We start from the raw sequence: 25,066 nt of genomic DNA, 5'->3' as shown, positions 1-25,066 counted from the left end.
CACCATCAGGGCCTGTGAAGCTAGACACACTCTACCTGCAACAGGCCTGTGAACGTCTCTTCAGCATCGCAGGACTCGTCTTCAGTCCAAGAAGAGCGACACTGAAATCTGTCCATTTTGAAAATCAACTTCTTTTGAAGATGAACAATACATTTTTCACTTTAAAGTGATGATTCTGGTTGTTACTTTTGGTTCTGCTTTTTTCTGTGTTAATCGTGTTTTTATATTTTAGTAATTTCATAGTATTCATATATTGCTAAGTTCATCCTAGCTCATACTCCTTGTTCATGCCACAGCACCCAAACAAATAAACTTCATAATTCTCAAAATTCTGACCCTTTGTTTTTTTTATTAACAGCATTTACTTCTACTTTTACTTTCAATACTTAAATACATTTAATATCAGAAAATTACTTTTGATACTTAAGTACAAAAAAAATCAGATACTTTAATACTTTTACTCAAGTAATATTCTCATAGGTGACTTTTACTTGAGTAATTTTCCAGTCAAGTATCTTTACTTTTACTCAAGTATGACTTTTGGGTACTTTATACACCACTGGCGTGGTGCAGGGACACCGAGGTAATCTGGGGATTAAACGTGTCGCTCGAGGGTATACGTGCGCAAAAGTTGCCGATTGAGGGGAAAACATTTTCTGCGGGACGAGTCTGGCTTTGAATTTCACGGGCAGAATTAAAGTCTCCGCATCAAGGGCGAGAGACAGCGGCTCCCCCATTACCTCCCGGGAAGAGAGTCATTTGGACATCAATGCGGGACCCCGTCTCAGCGGCGATGAGAGGGGGAATATTTGCAGGGAGCAGAGAAGGAAGAAGGAGAAGAAGAAGAAGAAAAAAAGGGGGATCGGAGAACACATTGACTCACTCGGATGGGTTAATAACACAAAGACGGGGGGAAAGAAACACAGACGGAGGCTGAGGAGGGGAAATGAAAAGAGAGAGAATGAGAGATTTAGTTGTTGACAGGCGGCGAAGAAAAAAGACTGCGGGAGCGTGAAGGCAGCGGCTCATCATTAGCGCCGCACCTCCCTCCTCCCGCCTCCCTTTTTGTCGCCGACAACCAAGGACGTCACATCTGCGTCCGAGCCTCGAAGCGTTATCGAGCGGCCCGCGGAGAAGAAAAGACGGAACGGCATCCCGACGCCTCCGATGAGGCCGATCGATACGAGCCCGCTGTCGGTGGAGGGAGAAGAAGAGGGGAAGAGCAGATGGGAGGGTGGAGGGAGGATAATCACGAAGGCGCGATGAGGATGTGACAGAGGGAGAGAAGAGACCAAAAAAAAGGCGAGGATGGAGGAGAAGAGGATAATCCACGAGAGGAGAGGAAGAGGGGAAAAGTTGGATTAGGGCAGATGGAGCGTATTATTATGGCGCCGAGGAGGGCACAGGTGGAGGGAAAGCAGGGATTTGAGAGAAAAGACAACAACATCTCTCCTCTCTCTCACGCCGCCGGTGATTTCCCCCGAGTAGAGGGCGGCGGCGGCGGTGGAGGACGGAGGGGATTTGCTCGCGGCTGAAGAGGTATCCGTCTGCCTCATCTCTTCCTCCTTTCCCAGGGTTCACTCTGTCTCGGGACGCTCAAGCTGTGTCACATCGAGGAAGGATTTTCATCTCATCGTCGCCTTTTCACACAATCTTAAAGCGGAAATCTTGCTGGGCAAGACGCATCGAGGCTGAATGAGGTCGCTCTGTCGGCCCAGTGAAACATGCAGAGCACAAACACCAGAGCCGAGTCTGGGCGCGAGGCATAGAAGCCATTTCATGCTCGGTGAGAGCCACAGGTGTTCATCTGAATATGCATTTAAAACACACACACACACATGCAAATTAATGTTTTTAGGTCATGCGGATGAATCAGAAAGGCTCAAAACATATTTTGTATTCTAGCTTTTAAAGCCACATCTATAATAATGTCTTCCCAAGCTGCGTGTTGATGTTGTGCAGACATGTGTCAGGACCGACATTACCCACGATGCAACTGGAAGACCGACGGTTGAATTAGCGTCTTTGCCCACCGCCGCCGCCGCCTCACTGTACGCGATTCATCAGAATTCACACACCATTTCTTCTTTTTACAGACGAGTACGAATTCCACAATTCTCTTTTTTAGGAGCGCCATCAAAATAAAGTCTGACTTGAGCAAAAAAAAAACTCACGATCACTTTTGGAAACAAATTCTAAACCAAGAACGTTGCATTGGTCCTCAAAGGACTCAACTTGGCGACGTCTGAAGGACTCAAAATAGATTCGAAGAAACACGTCGAGCCCGATTGAAAAACCAATGCAGTGACGGTCCCTGAGGGGGATTATGTCATCGCTTTTAACAACAGCCAAACAATGTGCGTTAAATGAGGCGGGGCAACCCCAATGTGTGCCGGAGGAAAACCGTATTAGCCTTTTGCAAATGACATCAGTCTGTGATTAAGAATCAGCATCTGCAGCTCCTCCATCGGCGGCGGGAGGACTGGAGTCCAACCCGAGTGTCACCGGCTCTCTTTAGGAGAACTTTTAATGGCGGTCGTCTGTTCTGCTGCTCCCAACTCGGCCATGACGCGCCGCTCCGGGGTCGGCTATCTGATTGGCTGTTTGCCAGCATTACAGGAGGGGGGTTGAATTCGGGGGGGGGGGGTTTGAGAGCTGTGCAGCACCAGTAGCGATCCAGATGGCCGTGATCTATGGACCTCTCAGAACGGCGGGCCTAATGAGCGCGACTCGACATGTGTTCGGGACGGAGGGGCCGTGTTCGGCCATCACTCCGTCTTTGAGGATGGGGGGGGGGTCTCGCACATTGCATCATAAGCACTAATGGACGGTGGCGCTCCATCTGCTGCGTCGGAGGCAACGGGGATCAACGCAAGATGCAAGTTCACGCGGGTACAAGCGGCCTTGGAGTCCGAAAAGGAACAATTTAGACTCCAGGTGCATCGCGCTTGCTTCTATTACATCACGATCCAGTCGACATCATCTATAACAGTCGACGGTGTTATTCCATGTCGCTAAATATCCCCCTTCATCGCGTTCCCATCTCTAATCCGACTACTTATGTGATTACTGAGCTATTTGCACAGCAGCAGAGATTATTCCAGTTCCCATTTTTATAGTAGATCAGTGTAATCCCATTACTCCACATCCTCCACACCAGGCGTGTTCTCTACCCGGCAACACGCTCCAGGTGAGTGTTGGCAACAAACAACAACGAAAAAGGTTAAATTGATAAATGCGTGGTGTATTTTTTTTTTTAAATGGCAACTTTTGAGGAATTAAGAAAATCAGCCCCGCTTATGGCAAAGCGACATTACGGGAGACGGAGTTTAAACTTATTTTGCATCATTATCGGGGGGGGGGGGGGGGGGGATACACACGCTGCACCAAAGGAAAAATAAAAACAGGTAGAAATTACTTAAATGCAGATTTATTGCAACGCTCCTCATTAGGGCGTCCTCTTTTTTCCCTCTAATAGTAGATTTAATTTCACCCAAAGGATTAAAAATAGGGAAATTCTTATTGTTCCTGCTGGCCCTGTTCATACGAGTATGTACATAAAGTGGAAAATACGACAATTTAATTAAAACAAAAACATTTGCTGCCAAGAACCACTTGGAGATTCCAGGAAGTTACTGGTCCCGGCCAAGAAATAGTCTGGCACCAAACCCCCATGAAAGCAGCCGTGTGACGTTTTTACACACTTTGTCCAGATTTCAACAAACGAGATAATAAACAAAAAGTTAATCACTTAGGAGGCGCCGCTGCATCACGTCTGTATGCTAAGCTAAGTTAGCCGCCAGTAGCTTTATACATGAGTTTATGTAAATGTGGTCATCTTACACTGGCACCTCAGATCATACATTCATCAAATATCTTCTCCGACAGGGTGAATGAATAGAAAGTGACGGGGGCCGAGAGCAGAGCCCTGTGGGACCCCCGAGAGGCTCGATCAGGCTCTAGGTGTTGACCTTTTTCAGTAAAATATAAAAGGCGTGGGGGAAATCGTCCATTTACTCACAGATTCTGAGGCCTAATGTGAATTGTTCCGCTTTTGGCTCGCCATATTATTAATATAATCTACAGACAAAAGGTTTGGGAACCGCCGCTCTAAAGCATGTAAAGGAAAAGGTCGGCGGAGGAAAACTCTTGTACGTCAGGTCGGAAAAAGATCAACTGCATTTGTTACGTAGGAAAAGGAAGAGAACGCTTGTAAGAGGAAGACGGAGGTAGAGAAACCGAACGTCTGGCTCTGGTTTGTCTTCTCGGTTATTTAGAAGGAAAACACCGGTGATATGTAAGCACGAAATCCATTAACACACAGCTGTGACAGCAGGAACACAAACATTTACACTGAATGCATCTCCATTCAGAGGAGGAGACGTGGGAATGGATTCCAGCATGCACACAAACACACACACACACACACTCACGCACAAACACACACAAACACACACACACACACACGCGCAAGAAAAGCTAAGACAAGTAAAACCCAGACCACAGTGAGACTTCCTGAATATTTCATAATATTTTCACTGGCCTGCCAGGAGCGTGTGTGTGTGTGTGTGTGTGTGTGTGTGTGTGTGTGTATGTCTATATGTATGTCTGTGTGTGTGTGTGTGTGTGCAAATGCATATACTGTATATGCAAAGATTTAAAATTCTATACGGGTGTGCGGACAATTTCAGTTTTTCTGACGTGTGTGTGTTTGTGTGTGTGTGTGTGTGTGTGTGTGTGTGTGTGTGTGTGTGTGTGTGTGGCTGGAGTGACAGGCTGTCAAGGCGGTGCTCTCTGGAGACTGTGGCCAGCAGCTCCTCAGAGCTCAGTGAGCAGACAGGTCACATGATGATGTTGGCATCCCCCCACCCAGTATTGCTTAGTTAAATACTGGGTGGGGGAGGAAATATATACATATATATATATATATTTAAATAAATAAAAAGTTGATATTTCTTATATGTTTGACACAGTGAAATATATATATACATATATATATGTATTTATATATAATAAATAATGATATTAAAGTATTAATCAGCAAGAGACACAAGTAGCGGCAGCAGCTGCTTCCCTCTCCAGAGGTATTGATCAGTTTCCAGGCCTAAAGTTACTAATAAACGACAGCCCTTGAACGCCTCCAAACTATAAACAATGGAACAATACATTAGCGGGGTCGGGTTACTATTCTGCGGAGCTTGAAAGCACGCAAGCAATTCTCTCCAAACGATGTCTGCCGATATGTTATCATCAGTGACGGAGAGGAGATGTTCCAGGTGACCATAATATATGCTGGGAACGCCAGGCAGGTGGTGCTAAGTGTGTTAGAAGACCATCAAACCCACAGCTGGGGTGGTGTTGAGGTCAGCGTCTTCTTCCTTCCTCCTCCACCTAGACCCTCCTCCTCCTCTCTGGTCCTTTTATTCCCCCCTCACCTCTTCCCCTCTCTCCTCTCCATGTGTGTATCTGTCTGCTTGGTACTCTAAGTCCTTCCTTCCTTCCCTCCCTCCCTCAATCTCTCTCAGTAACAGGTGAGTTCCCAGAACTAATTACAAGAGGCTTTTCCCAGGGTGCAATGGGGGCCGGCACATTTGCAGGCGAGAAGGCTGTCTAATAACATTTTCTAGCGCCTGATTAAAAACAGCCCATAAATCACTTGTTCACGTGGGTCCATGCACACGCACACACACACACACACACACCATCAACTCGAATAGAGCCATCAGCCACATCCTTTTAATGCACATAAAAATACTGTACAACCAATTTGACGGCTGAAGGAAGGACACACACACACCAACACACACACACACACACACAGTCTCACTCCCATATTAAACTACTGCAAATTAGGCCATTTACACATTCATATAATCTTACAGTGGGGTGGTAGATGTTATATAGATTGCATGTATGCAAGATTATTTCTCATTTATTTTCATGACGACGAGGGAATACAAAACAATAATATGACCTCCGGGAGGAAATAACATGAGTGAAGGGTGTCGAGAGGACGTGATGAGCAGTGAACTCATTAATGTTGTTGTTGTTGTTGTTGTTTACCTCCTGACATGACCGGACGAGGAAATGAACGCAGGGTGTAGACGACGGGCGGTCAGCGCGTGAAGACCTCTACTGGGACGGAGGCTCCATCTGGGAGGCAAGGGTTAAATTAGCGGAACGGTGACACCATTTTATTTTTGGTTTGACCGAGAAAAAAAAGAAAATAAATGTTGTTTTTTTACGAGAGAAGCAGCAAAAGAATTACGATTTGTTTCTATTATTGAGCTGAATTAAAAGTAGCCTCATCCCACAATATGGTGGTTGTGAATGACATAATGCGTTTGTTTATTGACAGATTATTGGTTGTTGTGTTGTGTTTACTAGAAGGTTTATTTACGTTGTTGTTTTTTACTGCTGATTGTGGCTCCACTTAACTCTTCTTCTTCTTCTCTCAGTCTCATTGAGTAGTAAATTCTGGATCCCGATTTGTTCCAGTATTGATCTACTGGTGTTTTTTATTAAAACTCAGTAATTCCACCAACTGGTTGACAGCTCACAGACTAAATAAAATAACAACCATTTAAAGAGTTCCTCAAACTATTTCAGCAAGAAATGAGACACACAAGTGTGATGTAGTAGCTCATCTAATAATAATAATATTGGATTCCATTTGTAAGGCACTCTCCATCCAAGAACCTCAGAGTGCCACAGAGCCAGTACAGAATTAAAACTATCATAAAAAAGGAATATTTGAAGTCATAAAAGTCAACTCAATGTGATAAACGCCTTTCTGAATAAAAAGGTTTTTAGGCCAGTCTTAAAAGAGTCGAGTGTCTGTGTTCTCCCTCTCCCTCCGTTGTGCATGACTTTCGCCTGTGACAAACGGGCAAACACGCATTTGTTTACACACTCACACACACACACACACACACACACACACTCAGTCAGTCGCAGTGTCTCGAGTTCATTCCCGAGGTCAAAGCACATGATTTTGTGCAGAAAACCGATTTTTCTTCTTTCCAGATGATAGCCAACCCCCCCCCCCCCCCCCACACACACACACACACACACCTCTCTCTCTCTCTCTCTCTCTCTCACACGGACTCCCAGTCGGATGGACTCCCGTCCTCACAGGCGTCCAGGAAGAGAGAGATGGCCATCTCCCTCCCTCTGTGCCGCTGATGGACTATCGGGCCTCCTCGTGATCACCTATTGGAGTAGTGAGTCCCCGCCAGGTGATTATGATTGGACGATAATAGCCGTCTGGCCGGGAGCTCCTGATTTGGATTCAGTGCTCGAGCCCCCCCCCCCCCCTCTCTCCACTTGTCTGATGTTCTTCTGACCTGGTTGAACTTTAAATTAAAACTTTTTTCCACTAATGTTCTCAACATCTTTGCGTGGGCCGCAGTGAGAGACGCGCCGGGGCTCCCAGGGACACATAAAATGTGCGTTTGATTCCGCCTCAGTGTGTGTATGTGTGTTTGTGTGGGTGTGTGCACGTGTAGTTTTTTGCATATAGTTGTGCTGATGCAAACAGATATGAGGATGCACTGCATCGTCACTCCGAGCCTTGGAGCTAGAGAGAGGCGGGCAAAACCACTCAAAACAGCGGAAATCAAAGAGTAGGCAGAATCCTGAAATAAATATCCGCTCGCAAACAAACGCACAGAGCTGCAATATATCGCCCCCGCATAACTCATTTTCCACTTTAGCAGCTCGTTGCAAGAACCCTGATTTGATTTACACACAAGTAGTGTCAGACTGTGCAGGCGGGTGACCTATGAGCTTCATAATCAGCTCACATCCTCTGCACACACACACACACACACACACAGAGTAATATCCATAAGAGGAGCAGTCACACTCAACCCAGTACAAAGTAATGTCATTCATAATGTACATATCTGGACCTTCTAGCACATCCTGAGCATGCTGCTGATGCCCCGTCGGCTACGCTGAGAACAGACACTCACATTTTGTCTCGTCGACTCAATTTGAACTGGAGCGGCAAACTGTGTGTGTTGTTCCTGTTTTCACCGGATCGCTCTCCCCGACCTTGGGATTCCTCGACGGGCCGAGAGCAGTGATCAGTATTCATGAAGCTCACTAGATTCTTGGCAGAAGGAGGATCAAAGAGAAAGAGAAAAGCTAAATGGTTTTGCTAGTTGCCCAGACAACGGATCAATAAGCCGCTGCAAAGTATCGCTGGCAAACAACTTCCAAGTGGGAGCAAGACAAAAGTCCCATTTTCTCCCTTTTCATGACATATAACTGCTTATGCATATATGCTTTGTAAAACCCCAATGTGATGATTCTAGAGCCTTGAGAAACAGTGAAGATTTTTATTTAACAAGGTCAATTCTGGGGTTGTTTGGTCTTGAAGATGTTTTATTCTCTTAATTAGAGAGATGTAGATATTGAAAGTTTAACTCCACCGCTCCATAGTGTCTTACTGGGATAGAAGAAACAACTTCTCCACTGAGCTCAATAGACAAAGCAACAATCAACAATTGTCCCTTTTTTTACTCACCGCTACCGCGTCCCAACATTGGGAGTTGTTGACAGGCATTGTGGGAAATAACATCAGCATGCTAACGTGCATAAAGTGTAACGATCCATCCAGAGGGAAGGATAAATGTCCGCAGTAAACCGCGCAGGCAATCCATTTGAAAGTTGTTAAGATGTGGTGGACGACGGCCTCTCCTCCTGGTTCAGTGAATACATGTGCAGAGCATTCACACGCACCCCCCCCCCCCCCCCCCCAGCATTAAAAAGGCTTCTGAAGACCCTCAAACGTGATCGGCATTGTAATAAATACACTTTAATGCTATCATGTGAATATTTCTTAAAAAGCTCTCTATTGCGCCGATTGTTCAACGTAACGGCGGGGTGCCGCTTAATTATTTTTTGTATCAACACTTTGTGACTAAACGTGAATCCTGTATGTTTTGTGTCCGGCGAGCTGAGTGGTTAGTCGTCGTGGTAATCCTCGCCGGGAGGCGCGGCGCTGTGAGAGACGTGTTTGCCGTGTCTAATCTCAGGCATTGCAAAAGGATAATGATGAGAGTACAAACGGGCCTCCGGGGGGGCGCAGCGCTCCTCCACGTTTGTCACCGCAAATTAAAACGCAAAGGTTTTTTTTGTTGGTTTTTTTGAAGAGCGAGGACTCTTTCAGTTTATTTTCTGGAGCCGTAATGACAAATTACAGATGTGCCTACAATCTGTACGAAGCGCCACAGAGGAAGGGGGGGGAGACGGTGGGCGCTGCAACAATCACACAGGTTATGTGGGGTCTCCTGGGGTAAGCGCAGGGGGATGGGAGGGGGAGGGGCCTCAGTGAGGTCCTCATTTCTGTGGGGGCTTTATGTACCGTGACGGCTCCAAATGAAACTCCCCGATCACGTGGGAGCGCTCTATTAATTTGTGGCTCGGGGGGGCCGTGGGGGGAGAGAGAGAGAGAGAGAGAGAGAGAGCTGCCACAGCCCACGCCGCGTCGCCCTTTGCAGCCTCCAGCCGAGCTTCTTGTTGCTTATTGACCGAGGAGCTGCATTGCGATGCTTTTTTCCCTCTTCCTCCTCGTCTTCGGCTCTCGCCTCGAGCGCCGGAGACGATCCATCATTTTGTTCCGTCTCTGCGGGGCGGATGAAAAGCAGCGTGTAATAAAAGTGATCTCTGGTTCTCGGAGCGACATCCTCGAATCTGTTGCTACAATCCGCCGTGCTCTGGGGAAATCTCATCCGGCTCACAGCAACCGGACAGCGACGTCAGCTTGTGGATTAGTTTCATCCAAACTAAATATCCGAATCGCTGAGAGAGAGAAACAGTTCGTTAGGAGTTTCTGTTCATGGCCCATTAACCCTTTCCGGTCGCTAATTGTTGATGAGCCGTACGCAGATTGTTTTGTCGTCTCTCCCTATCCGGCGTCATACATGAACACTTTGTTTTCCTGGATGCTGAGACGAGGCCTCGGTCTCCCCGGTGCTCGTGACATCCGCCTCCATCAGCGAGGAAACTGCTGGCTGCAAATGCGCCACGCAGGAGATCACACGGCTCTCTCAAGACCGGAGCCCTGGAGCATCTGGATTTGGCTCTCGACGAAGGCGGTCGCATTTTTCTCTCCCCTTCCTCCCCATGACCTTCCCCTCCCTGCTTGGCTTCTCTCGTCATGTCTTGTCTGTCTCTATACTTGAGAGACTCTCTCCGCATCGCTCTTCGAACTAAAAACCATGGACGTAATCAACTGGTCCCTAAACGCAATTGACACCATCTTCTCGACGAGAAGCTCGGGTTCGGGGGAACCTGCCTGTCCTGCCGGGACGTGTGTTGCTGGTTACACGATGGACGCGTGGGGGAAGTGGCGTGTCTTGTGCCTAGCAGCCCTTTCCGTGGAGGACGTAGAAGACATCTACCTATTCGGAACTTTGATTACAGGATTTCTGCTGTTTGGATTTGGCGCTGCCCTGGCTTATCGGAAAATTAAGGAAACGGTGACAGCCGTTAAAAGCCCCCTAAGGCTGCCCGACATGATTGACGCGTTGGGCAGAGTTGTTGGCACTCAGACTTTGGCATTAAACCGTCAGAATGACAACATCGTGGAGAAGCTGACGGCTCTGCAAATGAATTGGATCGATTTGAAAACCTATTGGCAAACGGGAGGAAAATGGAGGAATAGTAGGTGCGCAAAATTGAAAATGCAGCTACTGGAAGACCAAACAATCCCAATCTTATCTGCTTTCGGCTCCCTCTACCAGGACGGGCCTTGGCCAAGGCCGTGACTGGAACAACAACTCCCCCGAAGATCACTGAAGCGAGACTCTCTCATTCCCTTCCCCCTATCCACAGACACCTGTGGTTGTTTTCTCCCCAGGACCCTTCAAGGCCATCTCCATGGCAACGACCATCTTGCGGTCTGGGAACTTTGTCTGTTGTGGACTGGGGGAGGACGATACATCAGGCCACTCACACACAACCAATACACTGAAATGCACTCACTACCCCCCCCCCCCCCATCCCACGCCTTCGCCTGCTTTGCCCCCCCAGGGTGACAGGACGGGGTCTGCGTCCGGCGCCGTGCTGGGGCAGGACCGGGCTCGCTGCTTGTCGGTGCTGGTTACCTTCTGCCCCCAATGACGGGGCTATCGCCCAGTCTTTGGATTACCTCCCCTCCCCCCTTCCTACTCGTTGCAAGTCATGTCTAAGATGTATGTGCTTATGTGCAATGGTGTTTTTTGTTTCTCCTGCTCCCACACTGTACCCCTCTAGGGGCATAGTCGGGGGGTGGCTTTTTCTTTTTCTCGCCTCTCTTCCCTCATGTTATGCTGTAATCTTTCATCCACCCTTTCCAAGATGGCGCCGCGGACGGCGCCTCAGTGTCTTGGTGCGCGAATCTTGCACCTTCCGCCAAAAAAAAATCCTTGTTTGTTTGTGAAAACATTCTTTGGCAATAAACCTGTTTCTGATTCTGATTCTGATTCTGATATACCCCCCCCCCCCCCCCCGCAAAAGGTGGGGGTGACGAAGGCAGGAAGTGAGCGCGGAGGCCAAAATGAAGAAAAACAAAGTTCCCGTAGGTAGGAAGGTGAAGTCTTTCCAAAAATATCCTCAGCCGAGTCCCTCATATTTAAAAAGAGGCGAAGGAGGACTGGGAGTGTGTGCACGTCAGCAAAAAAAACCCGACAAAAACAACAAAGTCAAGATAAGACGGCGTCTTTAATTATTGAGGAATCCTTTGTGTATTCCCAGGGAGGCGCACACACGTCCTCGGGATCCGGTGGGCGGGGCCACAGCGGTCCCAGGGTGCCCACATTGGGAGTAGGCCAGCGCCGAACGACTGGAAGTTGTGCGTCTGCACAAAGTAATTAAAAACAACGCCTTCAGTCGGTCTGCCGCGAGACGATCGTAATCACTCTGAGAGATAACGACGCGCTCGGCAGAGAACAACCCCGAAAACGGCTTCACCTCGACAACAAAGTATCCCGTGCGGGCAGAACAACGAACATCACGAGCTCCACGCGTCGCATCGCGCACGAGAGAGGCTTCCCACGTCGGGCGGAAACGGAGATCTTCCATCTGAGCCTCGGCGAGACCGGAGCACATGAAAAGATGAAGGAAATGAAAGGGGGAGGAGGCGAGGAGAGGAGGCGAGTCAAGCGAGGAGAGATGGAAACAAAAGGAAGCAGGGCCCACGTCGCATTTATTTGGGAGTTTTTCCTGGTCCGATGTGAGGTTTTGGGGCAGGGATGTCTATGTGTACAGATTGTAAAGCACTCTGAGACAAATTTGTAATTTGTGAAATTGGGCTATACAAATAAACTGAATTGAATTGAATTGGGAGATTCCTTTTTTCCTCATCGAGTACTTGCCTCCCATAAACAAGGACATTGGCCACGGCCGAAAGGTATCCGAGAAGACGGCACCCTTTTTCGAGATGGTCTCTTCCGAGCAGAACGGATCTCTCGCAGGACACGGCACGACCTGAAGTCATCGTCGTGATGGAGAGTACCCGGGGGGGGGGGGGCATCTACTCTTTTTAAAGAGACTATGAGGCGTGATTGGCAGCCGGTCTCCGCAACAGGAACGCACGGCGATTCACTTCCAGAGAGTCCATCAATCACCGTTTGGCTTCATTAAGTAGACCCCCCCCCCCCCCCCGATACCTCCCCCCCAGCCTGAATGGATACAAGGGAATATATGATGGATACAATACGGCACGAGATAATCGAATAGCGTACGCCCCGAGGGAGGCTCGGACTGCAAGGCCAGCAGCGTGAAGAATACAAAGCCAACGGAGAGGCGGGACGGGTTTCACTTCCACTCGACTGTCGAGCTCGTTTTATTTATTGGAGCTGCTGATGTTATTAGCCGAGGTCCGAACAGGTGTGTCCTTAGTGGCCCTGGGGTATAGGATGCTGACCATGTAATCACAAGGTCTGCAGCTTGAGCTCTTCGTCATCCCGCCGCTCGTCTCCTGTCCACTCCATACATCACAAAGGAAGTCACAAAGACTTGAGAAAACTGCAGAGATATCATATTCCTCCAAGAGGAAACCATCTAGTATAAACTCTTCTCAGAGATGATGTGATGGAAGGTTCCCAAAGCTGCTAACTAAATGGATCGGGTGGTGCAAATGTTTTTTTTCCGTAAACAGTTTTTAAGCCCAACCTCTCTGGATCAGTTTCAGCTGCAATATAAAAACACACTTGATTCTTCCTCCAAAAGGCTTTGAGATGCTGGACAAAAACTCTAAAGAAAGGTCTCACACGTTGGATAATATAAAATTTTGTGCAAAACTGCATGAACGAACCAGCCGGGGAAATAAATTGGCGACATTTCGATTTAGAGACGGACTATTTGAAGAAGAAGAATATAATGAGTAAAATTGACGGGGAACGCTTTTTTTTTTGTGGTACTGGGAGGCATTTTGAAATGGATGTTTAGGTTCACTACAAAGCTGAATTATTCAGGTTCCTTTACACACAGTTTACACACAGACACACACAGAGAGCTTCTCAGTGTCTGCAGGACAGCACGGCTACAATTAGCATGAGGTCCTTTCGCAGTCACTGTGATGGACCACGGAGACATCCAGTAGGCAGGGGGGTGTGGTAAATATTGTTATTTGGCTGTCAATAGGAGGCTCCTCTTCATTATGTGCGCATCAACGTTTACACATCCACCTGTCTGTTACTCTGTCAGGCAGCTTCCTCTTGCTGTCACGCCGTCTGTGTCCGTGCCACTGCCTGCTTTAAAGTCCAAATCCCATCTGTCTGTCAGGTCTTTGTGACGGGGTGAGGCTCAGGCACAGAGAGACAGGCTGGACGCAATATAAATAACAAAAAAGCACTCTTTAATGAGGCAAAACAGTTTACAAAAAAACAAGGTCCAAAAGGGGCAGGCAGAAGAATCGTCGGTCAGGGCAGGCAGTCAGGCAGGGTCAGATACGACAGACAGGACGACGGGGAAAAGACACGGAACTAGAGACGACAATCCGACAGCAGACAAGGGAAAGACTGACCATATATAGGGGGGGAAACACAGGTGTACGACATCAGACAGTAACGAGACAAGAGTGGCTGAGGGCAGGTGCAGGGAATTAAACAATTAAGACAGAGAAGACACAGAGGAGACATAGGAGACACGGAACACAGGAGAAACAGAACAGGGTGTTACAGTGTCAGTGGGCACCTGCTGCAGCGCGCCATGAAAAAGTCATTTTAATGTTGAGGTTTCATCATTCCGGCTGTGCAGCCTCTTGCTGTAACAATGTCTGCACCCCGTCACAATTCATGCATCCCAATGTTGTTCCCGTAGAGTTCTGGTCTCCTCTTTTGCAATCTGGGCTTTATTCTGGACAATAGGGCCCCCGAGAAGTTGCGTTTCCAAAAGCTGTCGTCAGTGTGCACATGACTTTACAACATAATCATAAAGTAACATTTAAAAAAAAGAATCAACGATTTTTTCTTTCATGTAAAAAAAGACCAATTTAGGACTATCGGCAATTATAATGATGGTCCTCGCCTCCGGCAGCCAAATTGGAGCATTTACATAATGGACGTATGAGCACATTGAGACAATAAACAGGGATACATAACACATGCACTCGTAAGCACACATAATCACCATGCCCAAGTTGATGCATGCTCAAAGCCCATTTACTACAAATTGAATATATTACCGTTCTCTACTTTAAAAGAGTTTAGAATCCTGGACCCGCTACACGGCGTGTGCTCGTTAAAGGACGATTATTCAAGACCGAAACGTCGACGCGCTTCGTGCTAAATGAAAATAATCCCAGTGCCTGACCATCGAGACATCAATAGAAGAGAGAGACGAGTCTTCTTCGGCTTCAGGGTCCTTTATGAGCATGGAAAACATACATTCTCCTTTTTAATAGATTATGTGACATTGGAAATACTCCCGACGTGACTTTAACGGCCGTAACACGTGAGCCACCTGCAGATGAATCACTGCCACTGTAGACAGGAGAGGGAAGAAATCCAGAGGTTTCCAAACACTATTTACATGCTCAACTCTGCAAGACACGTCTGCTTTTGCTAAAGAGTGATTGCATTTAAATGTAGGAATGAAGGAAGACTTGATATCAGGAAGGTGAAGCAAAGCCACTCAATTCACTGATGTTTCACACTGGAGATATATTATTTTTCCCTCATAAAAAAAATCACATCCATGCCGCCGGTTTCATGTTGTTTGTGTACGGGTAATGTTGCCTCCATTCTTACGGCCCACTGTGATGCAAAGGCTTCATTTGGCGCCCGGGCCCAATCACGAAGGGGGGGGGGGGGTCTCTAGGTGGCATCTGGAGTGCTTAATACGCTCTAAGTGGGTCACTCAGCCCAAAACCTGGAGTGGTCCTCCAGCTCTCATTTCTCTCATCCCTCTGCTCTTCCCTTAATCATGCCTGCCGGTGCCCGAAACCCAAAAAGTAAGTCCCAGTGTGTGTGTGTATGTGTGTGTGTGTGTGTTAGCGTGCCATGAAATAAAAGTGAGCGATGGGAGAGGAAGACCACGTGACGGCGTTCCCTTCGTCCATCTGTCAGTCAGCCAGTGTCACTGATTCTGTCGTCGCCATGGCGACCCGGCTCTTCGCCCGTCAGCCCGCTAGTTAGAGCGCCGTTCAGACCGGCACGGGCAGGCGGCAAAGGGCCCCGACCAAACCCCCGATGTAAGAACAGTGGACGGACCCACAGGAGCACACGGGCAACAAGCAGCAGCTGTCCCCTCCAATCACGTCAGTCGGGCCTCATTTGATTCCATCGACAGGATTCAATTACATGTTTATTAACGTTGGCACAGGGCGACTCCGTAGAGTTCCATTCGATTCTCGAGCAATGCAATTTAACGAGACGCAATCAGATTCGCTTCAATTTTTTACAAAATAATCTCTTCCTCTCTCCGAATCACAAATCCTCTCGCTGCTCGCGCCCCCTCCTTTCCCAATTCCCCTCTTTCCGGGATACGGAACGCGGAGAGCGCCGCCGAGCCGAGGCCCCCCGACCGCTCGGCGCATCCACGACGTCTTGGCTCCTGGTTTCTGGGAGAGACTCCCCGCGGGGAACATTAGTCACTTCCACGACAATGATGGGTAATTTGAGTGCAAATGGGTCGACGGAGGGCATTTATTGTACATGCTGCTCTTTTTTTTTCTTCCACCATCCATCGCCAAAAAACTGACACTTTCCTCAAAACCAAACGCCAAGCATTCCCCCAGTGGAGCTTTCTGCTGCGGAAGTCACATCCGTCTTCCTGTAGCTATGAATATGCGTCTCTTAATCCCTGGTGCTCATCCTGTCAAATCAGGTGATCACTGCACAGCTTGGACACAATGCCTGGCGAGCTACCCTTGAGCAAGGCAGATCGGAGGCTGACCTCTGAACCCTTCTAACGAAGTACATCTTTCCATGAACGAATTGAGAGACAATGAACCCCTGGGCACAGGCAAGTCGTCGTCGCTGTAGTCCTTTTGGGCCTTTTTTGGAGTTGTTTTGTGTGTCTTTGTTGTTGTTTATGTCTCTTGGTTCTCATTTGAGTCTCTTTGTCGTCATTTTGAATCTCTGTGGGCATTTTGAGTGTCTATTTGGTCTCTTTGCGGTCGTCTTGTGCGTCTTCGTGGTCCTTATGTGTCTCTTTCCACATCGGAGGCTCTCGTCCAGGCAATTCAGTAATCCGTCTACGCTTATGCATAAATGATAATAGTTCTACAAGAAGGATGCACATGAACCTCCTGGAGCTGCAAGGTTGGGTCTCACAGCCCAGGCCTTCATAATTAAACACATCTCGGGTCTCTGAGGTTGAAAACGGACTGGACCATTTGATCTCAACGACGACTTCTCCTTCCCTCCCAGTCGGTTCTGCCATCCCATGACAAACAAGCCGGCAGACCCGATGCAGGGCTTTGCTCCTCTGATCCAGGTGTTGAGAACACAACACTCTCCCGCACGAGTACAAATCCAACGGCGAGGCCCCGGACTCGGCGGATTGAGCGCGAAAGGGCACACATGAGAAATCAAAACCTCGCTGGCAAATAAATAGCATATCCATAACACCGAGATTGCCCTTTGTACAAGTCAGGGGGCCTGCTGACTCCAGTCGTTCCTTAAATTGATTTCTCATATGCCGCTGCCTCGAGGGGCCGATTCCATTTTCATATATATACACACCGGCGTCTCCATATGTAGGCTCCCTGTCCCAGTCTATTAATCAAGTCATGCAATCAATTTCACCTCGCAGGACCGGGGACGAGGGCCATTTCCTTTGTGAACAGCTTTGCGTACTCTTTGCCAGGGGTTTGTGACTGCTTGCTGCGCGTCATTACGGATTCTACGCGGCATCAGCAGCGGCGAGGGATGTCGGTCTATCCGACATCCCTCGCCGAAAAAAAACAGCGGAGCGAGGCTGGCGTACGGCGTCCGTGTTCCGTGGAGTGTGTACACAAACCAGAAGAACAGGATGTTAGCGTGCTTTGAGCGCCGGCTCTGTGCGCAATGAGAGACGTTTAAACACAGGAGCCCCCCCCCCCCCCCGGAGATACAGCGGAATATCTTAATTGCACCACTTATCGTCACATTGGCAAGTCCCGGGTGAGCCCAAGCGAGCATATAATTCATCGTACTGAGCGTCGGAAAAAGCCAAATACATAAACTTTCAAGGGTGCCGGAGAGACGATGAGCTTGGGCTTTCAAAAAGAAAATGTTTTTTGTTTTTTTCGTCTTTCTTCCAGGAGCCAGAGAGGCCAGAACACAGGGCACCTCGGTGACTCCATGAATCGGTGGAGTAGAAACCTCAGACTGCTTCAAAGGCCCGACGGTGGGAAGTGAACATCCTCCTCCAGAACGTACCCTTCGGCGGGTTCGCCGTCTAATGGCTCCATTTGTGTGGACTTTGCCGTCGTGAAAAAAACACACGATATGGATGTGAATCGGTCGGGTGATGCAACAGCGCTGCAACAAAGGGAAAGTTGCAGAGCAATGGATATTCCAGTTGGGGATTTACGGAGAGAATGGCCTCTTTGTTTTACCTCACTGGGATTAAGCGAAATAATGAAAGGAAAATACAAGTATATGATGCTATGGATGTACCGTCCTCCTCCTCCTCCTCCTCCTCTTCAACATAACAGCCGGTTCAGCGCTTTTATTGATTGAAACGGTGGGAACATGAAACTGCCAATAAGCTAAAGTCCTTTCAGAATGCTAATGATGATCCGACTGTGCCACAAAGCATCTTAATGTATATGCTTAACATCTATTATGGTCTGCTGCTGATTTCATGCCACAGACCACTGCGACTAAAACAAAATAAAAGAACATGTGTACTTTGATCCCAGAACATCAATGAGTGCTCCTGGTTTGTAGTTTAACACACGTTCCACTTCCCTCAGTGCAAAGTCCAAACCGTGCATCGTGTCAGAGGAACCCGAGATTAAAAATCACTGTCATGTGAACAGCTCCTCGAGCGGGAATCATGTGTCGCATATGATGACAAAAGTATCTATGATTCTTCACTTTTGCTTGAGGACCCTTTGAAGCCTTCTCAGAGTCTACACACACACACACACACACACACACGCTTTGACACCTGAAGAGCTGCAACACGTGTGACTCCTGACTGGTTGCTGTCCTGGCTCCTCAGTGGTGGAACGAGCTCCCCACTGACATCAGGACAGCAGGAAGTCTCTTCATCTTCACCCGGAAACTAAAAACACACATTTTCCGACTATATCTGGATTAAAACACAGATTAGCACGTCAGTGGCACTTATATGGCTCTTATTATGGTACTTTTGTAGTTTGACTGTGTTAAGGAAATGTTACTTTCTGTATTGTTGTTGTTCTTAGTTTGTACTCTAGGTTGAATGAACTTATTGTACGTCGCTTTGGATAAAAGCGTCTGCTAAATGACATGTCATGTAATGTAATGTAACACGCGTGCACGACCAGTGGCCGCCGGCTCCACTCTTGGTACCGCGGTGCAGCGCTCTATCCCCCCCTGCCGTTGTGCACCAGCAGCCCAGTGTGGCCGCACTGCAAAACAACATTTAGAAAGAATAACGTCCATCCAAAAAACTCTTGCTGTCTTGTATCAGGTGGGAAGGTGGGAAGGAGGGGGGAGGGGGGATAATACCTTCGATGCTCATTAACTTGTCGCAGCAGAAACCTCTAACGCGTGCACACTGAAAGAGACACCGTCATCACATGATGCCCGCGAATCTTTTTTCTCGTTTTTGTCGCCTCTATAAATGGATCACGGGTGAATTGGAAGCTACAGGAGGAGGAGGAGGATGAGGAGGAGTGCGCGCCGCGCGGTGACGCGCCTCGCTGACCACAGGACGCAGATATAGGAAGCATATGGAGAAGGAGTGCGTGGGCACGCGCTTTCAATCTGTGCCCCTCCAGCAACACTCACTCAGGTAACATCTTCATTTCCCTGGGCGCGTGCACATACACACACACACACACAGGCGCGCGCGCGCGCGCAGCGACAATCACCACTCATCCGGATCAGTTGAAGCGCAATTAACGGCGAGGTGTCACCGTCTCACCGATGCGGCTCATATTCCCAAAACTTTCCGCAAAGGAGCCCCGTCGTTATTCTCACGAGCCGCAGACACCGGAGGAGGATGCCTCGCCGTGGAAATAGAGTATTGTGGTCTCGAGTGAGGGCTGGAGCGCGGGAGAGAGCCGGTAAGGCGGCGGGCCAAGCCCGAAGGATCCAGCGTATGGAAGAGAGGTTCTCCATGGAGGAGGATGGTGAAGTTGGGCTGCGTCATGTTTACAATTAATGCAGCTCTATGCAAATGCAATGCACACACACATACCTAAACAAACGCTGCTTTTAAAAGATAAAATAGTAAATAAATAAAAGCCATACGTCAAATGATGAAGAACACTGTTTTTTTATGTTGTCCGGGGGCAGAGCGTATCGCACAACAGCTCACCCACTCCACACAAAAAAGGGACCACAAAAGGGACCTGCAAGACGTGCTCCAACTACAAACCAACGTCCAGTTAAACAAGACAGCTCTCTCTCTCTCTCTCTCTCTCTCTCTCTCTCTCTCTCTCTCTCTCTCTCTCTCTCTCTCTCTCTCTCTCTCTCTCTCTCTCTCTCTCTCTCTCTCTCTCTCTCTCTCTCTCTCTCTCTCTCTCTCTCTCTCTCTCTCTCTCTCTCTCTCTCTCTCTCTCTGCTGCAGATCACGATGGCAAATACACTCAACTTGTCCACAAAGTCAACCCGGCTCAAAACGGGGGGGGGGGGGGGGGGTTCCACGCGCGTCCCTACCTTGGCCGCCGCAGACGAGCACCCCGAGGAGAAGGAGGAGTGTGAGCATCATGTTGGGGCTTCCGGACGCGGCGTTCAGCGGCGGTAAAGAACGACAAGGGCGACACACGCGCTCGGCTCCGTTCATCCGCCGTCTTGAGCTCCGCTGGCGACTGATCTGCCTCCGCTCCTTCCCTTCCCTTTCTATAAGCGCGCTCCCGCTCGACGCTCGTCCACAGCGCTTGCGCTGCGCTGAAGCCCCCCTCCCACCCCATTCACACACACACACACACACACACACACACACACACACTCACTCCAGCAGCATCCCTTCTCTCTCCATGAAAAGCAGACAAGAAAGCAAATCAAGACGAGTTCAGGTTCATCGGGGCTTTGTGGCATCGTTCAGAACATGCTGTAAAGTTGGAAGCGTGAGATCTTTCAGGAAAAGAACATATCTCTGGACATGTGTATCTATTAGCAGGGGTGGAGCTAGGCATGCTCTCATCATCTATTTATTTGGAGCCCCTGGATTCCACCACCAGTAGTTGTATATATAGAAATAGCGGTGCCCATTTATCTCAGACATCCAGCACAGATAAGTAAGAAAAATGTTGCCCTGTAAACAATAAACATTTGCATATTCTTCTGAACTAACTAAACACTTTTAACTGCACACATCTGTCTAATTCACCGAGGTGTTACCAAAGAGCTTCTTACCAGTAAATCCTTGTTAGTCTGTACTCGCTTATTAATAATCATAATAATGCACACGCTAGTACAACACTCCCAAAGTGTGTTGCAGAGCACGTCAACCTATTCTGTGATGTCCCGCCCCTTCCACAGCCAAACCCAAACCCGCGTATTAAATCCAAACTGGAGCGAACATCTGCACTGGTGTCGCTGGGACAGTGTGGCCCTGCTCTCTGCGGCCAGGTCCTTCAGACGTGGGGTTCTACTGGCCACGGTGCTAAATTAATAATGTCGTTATTATTAGTATTTAGTTTTGTGTTTTATATTTATTTTCATTGATGCTCTGATGTGCACCGCTGCTGTGATTTTTGAAATGTTCCCACTGTGGGACGAATAAAGGAATATCATATCATATCATATCATTACATGTTGGCTGCATCCGCCTCAGAGGACTGCGTTCTCTCCCTCAGCTTTTCAGCATCAGCTCTACGATTTATTTATTTGGCTATATTTGCCTCTTTTTTTGTTTGTCAATCTTGCTCCACCGCATTGGGAAGGGGGCGGGGTTTAGCTCAAGTTAGAAAGGACCGGACCCAAAGCGATTGGCTGCTGGAGAGAGGCTGACGAGATGTTTGCTCGGCCACACAGCACGTGTTGATTTTATTCCGTCATTTCCTATATCGCATGAATAAATCTCTCTTCTGATTTTAAATCAGGACTATAAGCGCTATTCAAATCCTGTGAAAGTACTGAGACGCTCAACATGGAGAAATGGATGCAACCTCCACAGGTTGCAGGGTCTTTGATTTCACGACACTCCCCGGGAATAAGCACGTAAAGAACAACGAACAACAACTTTTAATTTGTCGAGCAACAATAGACGTAATATAATATGTGTTGGGATCTAACACAGAATACTGATTCCGTCTCAAATGATTTATCAACACGTCGTAACACGAGCACACGCCACCAGCGCCAACGCGCTGTTGGGTGTTCGACGGCGCCAATTATCACCTGAGACTTTATTCTCCGAGCGTTAGTAAAGAAAGCGAATGAAAAACATCGATCCGCCCAGCCGAGGAAACGCCAAACATTCTAGATATTAAAAGTCCCGGAGTGTTATGTTGACGTATGCTGAATGGCATTTATTGAAGTCCAGAGATTAATTCCCGGGTTTCATTTCAGGACAACAGCAACTCTTTCTGCTGACCCGTGACTCGACCCGTATCGTTGACACACGTCAGACGGCTGTAATTCCCGGCGGGCGCCTGACAGACTGACGCAACCGAGGTAACGGCGGAAGATAAGGAGAAAGTCACAACCGGCCTGTCAGCCATCGGGAGGTGAGGCGTCGCCTCTGAGGATTTCGTTTCGGTCCAATTTGTGTCAAACTGTGCGAGTGGAAAACTGTGAAAATGGAAAGCAACAAACATTTCTCAAGTCTTTCCCGGAAAGACGATTTGTATGTTCTGCCCGACGATAGATGGAATTCAGCTGAACGTGAATATCGGTGAGTTCATCTCTAATTGGTGCCATTAGTAACCATTAGTTGTCACGTCTGACAACTTTTTTGTTTCTCATGCAGATGCATTAATATTGCATTTTTAATTTTTGCTAATTATTCCTGGCCGAAAGGTGAGTTCTCAGAAGAAGAACAAGAAGAACAAGAAGAATAAGAAGAAATGCTCCTCCAGTTATTGAACCAGTAAAGTGGGAGTCCAGCTGCCCTTTAACAGGATAGCACAGGTGCAAAAAGATAACTTTGCAATTTATAATTATCTCGTGGCGTGAATTACGAGACATTTAACGAAAAAGAGTGTTCAAAGAGAAACCTTCGGCAAAAGTTCATTTGGTTTCATTTGCATCTTCCATCCTGCTTAATGTAGGTTATCGTTGGTGCTTTGGTGTCCTACAGTACAAAGATACAGCACTCTAATTTGATTTTTAAAAACCCTAATTGCTTGTATACCACTTATAGAGATGTTCAAAGACCTTAACGTGAGTCTATATAGATGGACGTGTAGAGTGCACTCACATCAGCATACAAACTTTAATTTGCATCATTACATTGCCGTAAAAAAGGGAAATTGTCCTGCTTTCAATGGGTAATGACATAATAACTGCTGTCAGAGTGTGTCCAACTGTATTCAAAAGACGCACAGTCCATTTCACAGCCAACTGGTGTGGACGCGCCACTTCACGGTTGCGAGCTGTTGCGTAATGCAGCTTCCTTTGTGCCAGGGGGGGGAAAGAGAAAAACGAAAGAAGAAGTAAGTGTTTCTCACCGAGTGGAGAAAACCCGTGGCCACGAAAGACACTCAACTTTTTTTCTTTTTGTACAATATTTGTGGAGTTTATTTACATGTTGCTGAGATCGTGAAGACAGGATAGTTTAATTTCTCCCAACTCAGTTGTCGTGACATTCAAGCCAAATTGTTCATGTTTAAATAAGTTGAATTCCTTTATGCAGTCACATGGAAATATACAGAGGAACAAAGTTGTACCTGGCTTCTTAATATCATACTTCATTCTATGGGAGACCTTAAAAAAAGTAATAAAAGCAGAATATGACAGGTGTATCCAGAATATGGTTGTGTTCTTGTGAACATGTGTTATTTCTCCCGGGGTTTTAACCCATGCAGAGTAAGGACCTGTAATATGTTTCTGCCTCTCAAAAATAAATATCAACATGTTTCTCATCTCCTTCAAGAAAAAAGCACATTTATTTTATGTATTCTTCTTAAAGTGAGGTATCCCAACATCAGCTGCCTCGATAACGTCACACTTCAGACGGAGTTGTGCACATCGTTGATATTGCGTGTCCATGCGCTGAAAAACAAGTTTTTAAATAAAATATTTTTTTCTTAAATGCCAGCCTCAGCAGCTTCTCAAAACACAAAGCGCACTTAATATTCAGCTCGAGAGAAGCGGGATCATTATGATGAATGCGGCGCACAAATGTTTTTTAAGCAAATGACACACGATGTTGATTCTGAAAAATTACCACATGCTTACGAGTCGTGTGTACGGTCGACGGACCGAAGGGATGTCGACTGTGACTGTCCGCCGTGGAATATTAACAAAGTGCTCTCTGAATATGTTCGTGTACGTGTTCACAGGTGTGTTGCCCTTTAAAAAAAAAAATGTCCCGTGACCTTTTCTGTAATTTCCACCGACGTCCCCAAACATCACAACACCAGATCTGCGAAAAACAAAGCAGCGACTGAACTGGTTGAAATCTCTTAAAAACAAACTCCTCCCACTAGGGAGAGGATTTCTCAGGAAATCATCAAAATGTGCGAGAGAGGAGTGAAACACCGGGGACCCGTGGGAGATACGGGAAAAGTAACATGACGCATTCACGATGCATCGTGTGAAACAAACGGCACGTCTTTGAATTTAGTGTGCGAGTGTGTGCCGGTCTGCGAGTTTATCTTTGTCCTGGAGCGCTGCGACCGCGCTGTGATTGGACGACCCGGGGACGGCCTCCTGCCTCCAGTACACAATGTGGACGGAGGAAACACTGAACCCCGCGGTGGTACACACCGTCCCTCCGTCTTCACACACTCTGTATCTTTCACTGCAAAGCGCCTGCTGGCATCGTGGAGTCGGCTCTCGTTTTCCTCAACGTCTCCATCTGCACGTGAATCAAATTGCAAATCCCCTCGGCTGATTGTATTTGGACCGTCTGCGAGGGCGGCGGCTTTCTTTATGCGATTGTTGCGCAATAGTTAGCCGTTGTAGCGCCCTGCTAAGTTGTGTACAGACGTAGTTTAGAAAAGTATTTAAGGGTCCTAGAGTTTTAAATTGAGCTTTTTCCCCCCGCCTTCCTCTCTCAAGTCCCGCCCCTCTAAGAACCCGGCAGGTTTAGACTTGTTCTGATTGGCTGATTGACTTAAAAAAATACGTAGAAAAGTATTTAAGGCGTCCTACAGTTTCAAGTTGACCTTCAATCTCTCGTGTCCCCGACCTATTGGTTGCTCAGGTGTCAAAATCAGAAGTGTAAAGAAATTTTAGGTAGCCAACCGGGTTCTTAGAGGGGCGGGACTTGTGTTCTCGGCCAATGAACACAGAGGCAACTGTACTGTTGAGCAGGAACG

At 47.6% G+C, this 25,066-nt stretch overlaps 1 protein-coding gene across 1 annotated transcript in view; it reads right to left on the bottom strand.

The window, feature by feature from the left end:
- Window positions 1–20,433, bottom strand: part of LOC130204379 (neural cell adhesion molecule 2-like) — a 184,883-nt gene extending 164,450 nt beyond the window's left edge. Inside the window, exon 1 of the mRNA XM_056431091.1 lies at window positions 20,295–20,433. Within this exon, the coding sequence (XP_056287066.1) occupies window positions 20,295–20,421 (127 nt within the window). The 5' untranslated portion in view covers window positions 20,422–20,433. The remainder of the gene's footprint in view (window positions 1–20,294) is intronic.
- Between the last annotated feature and the right edge of the window lie 4,633 nt (window positions 20,434–25,066).

The sequence above is a fragment of the Pseudoliparis swirei genome, chromosome 14 (assembly GCF_029220125.1).
Source record: "Pseudoliparis swirei isolate HS2019 ecotype Mariana Trench chromosome 14, NWPU_hadal_v1, whole genome shotgun sequence".
In the NCBI taxonomy this organism is placed as follows: Eukaryota; Metazoa; Chordata; class Actinopteri; order Perciformes; family Liparidae; genus Pseudoliparis; species Pseudoliparis swirei.
Note: the sequence above shows the minus strand (reverse complement) of the source record. Positions and strands in the feature narration are given on the sequence as shown.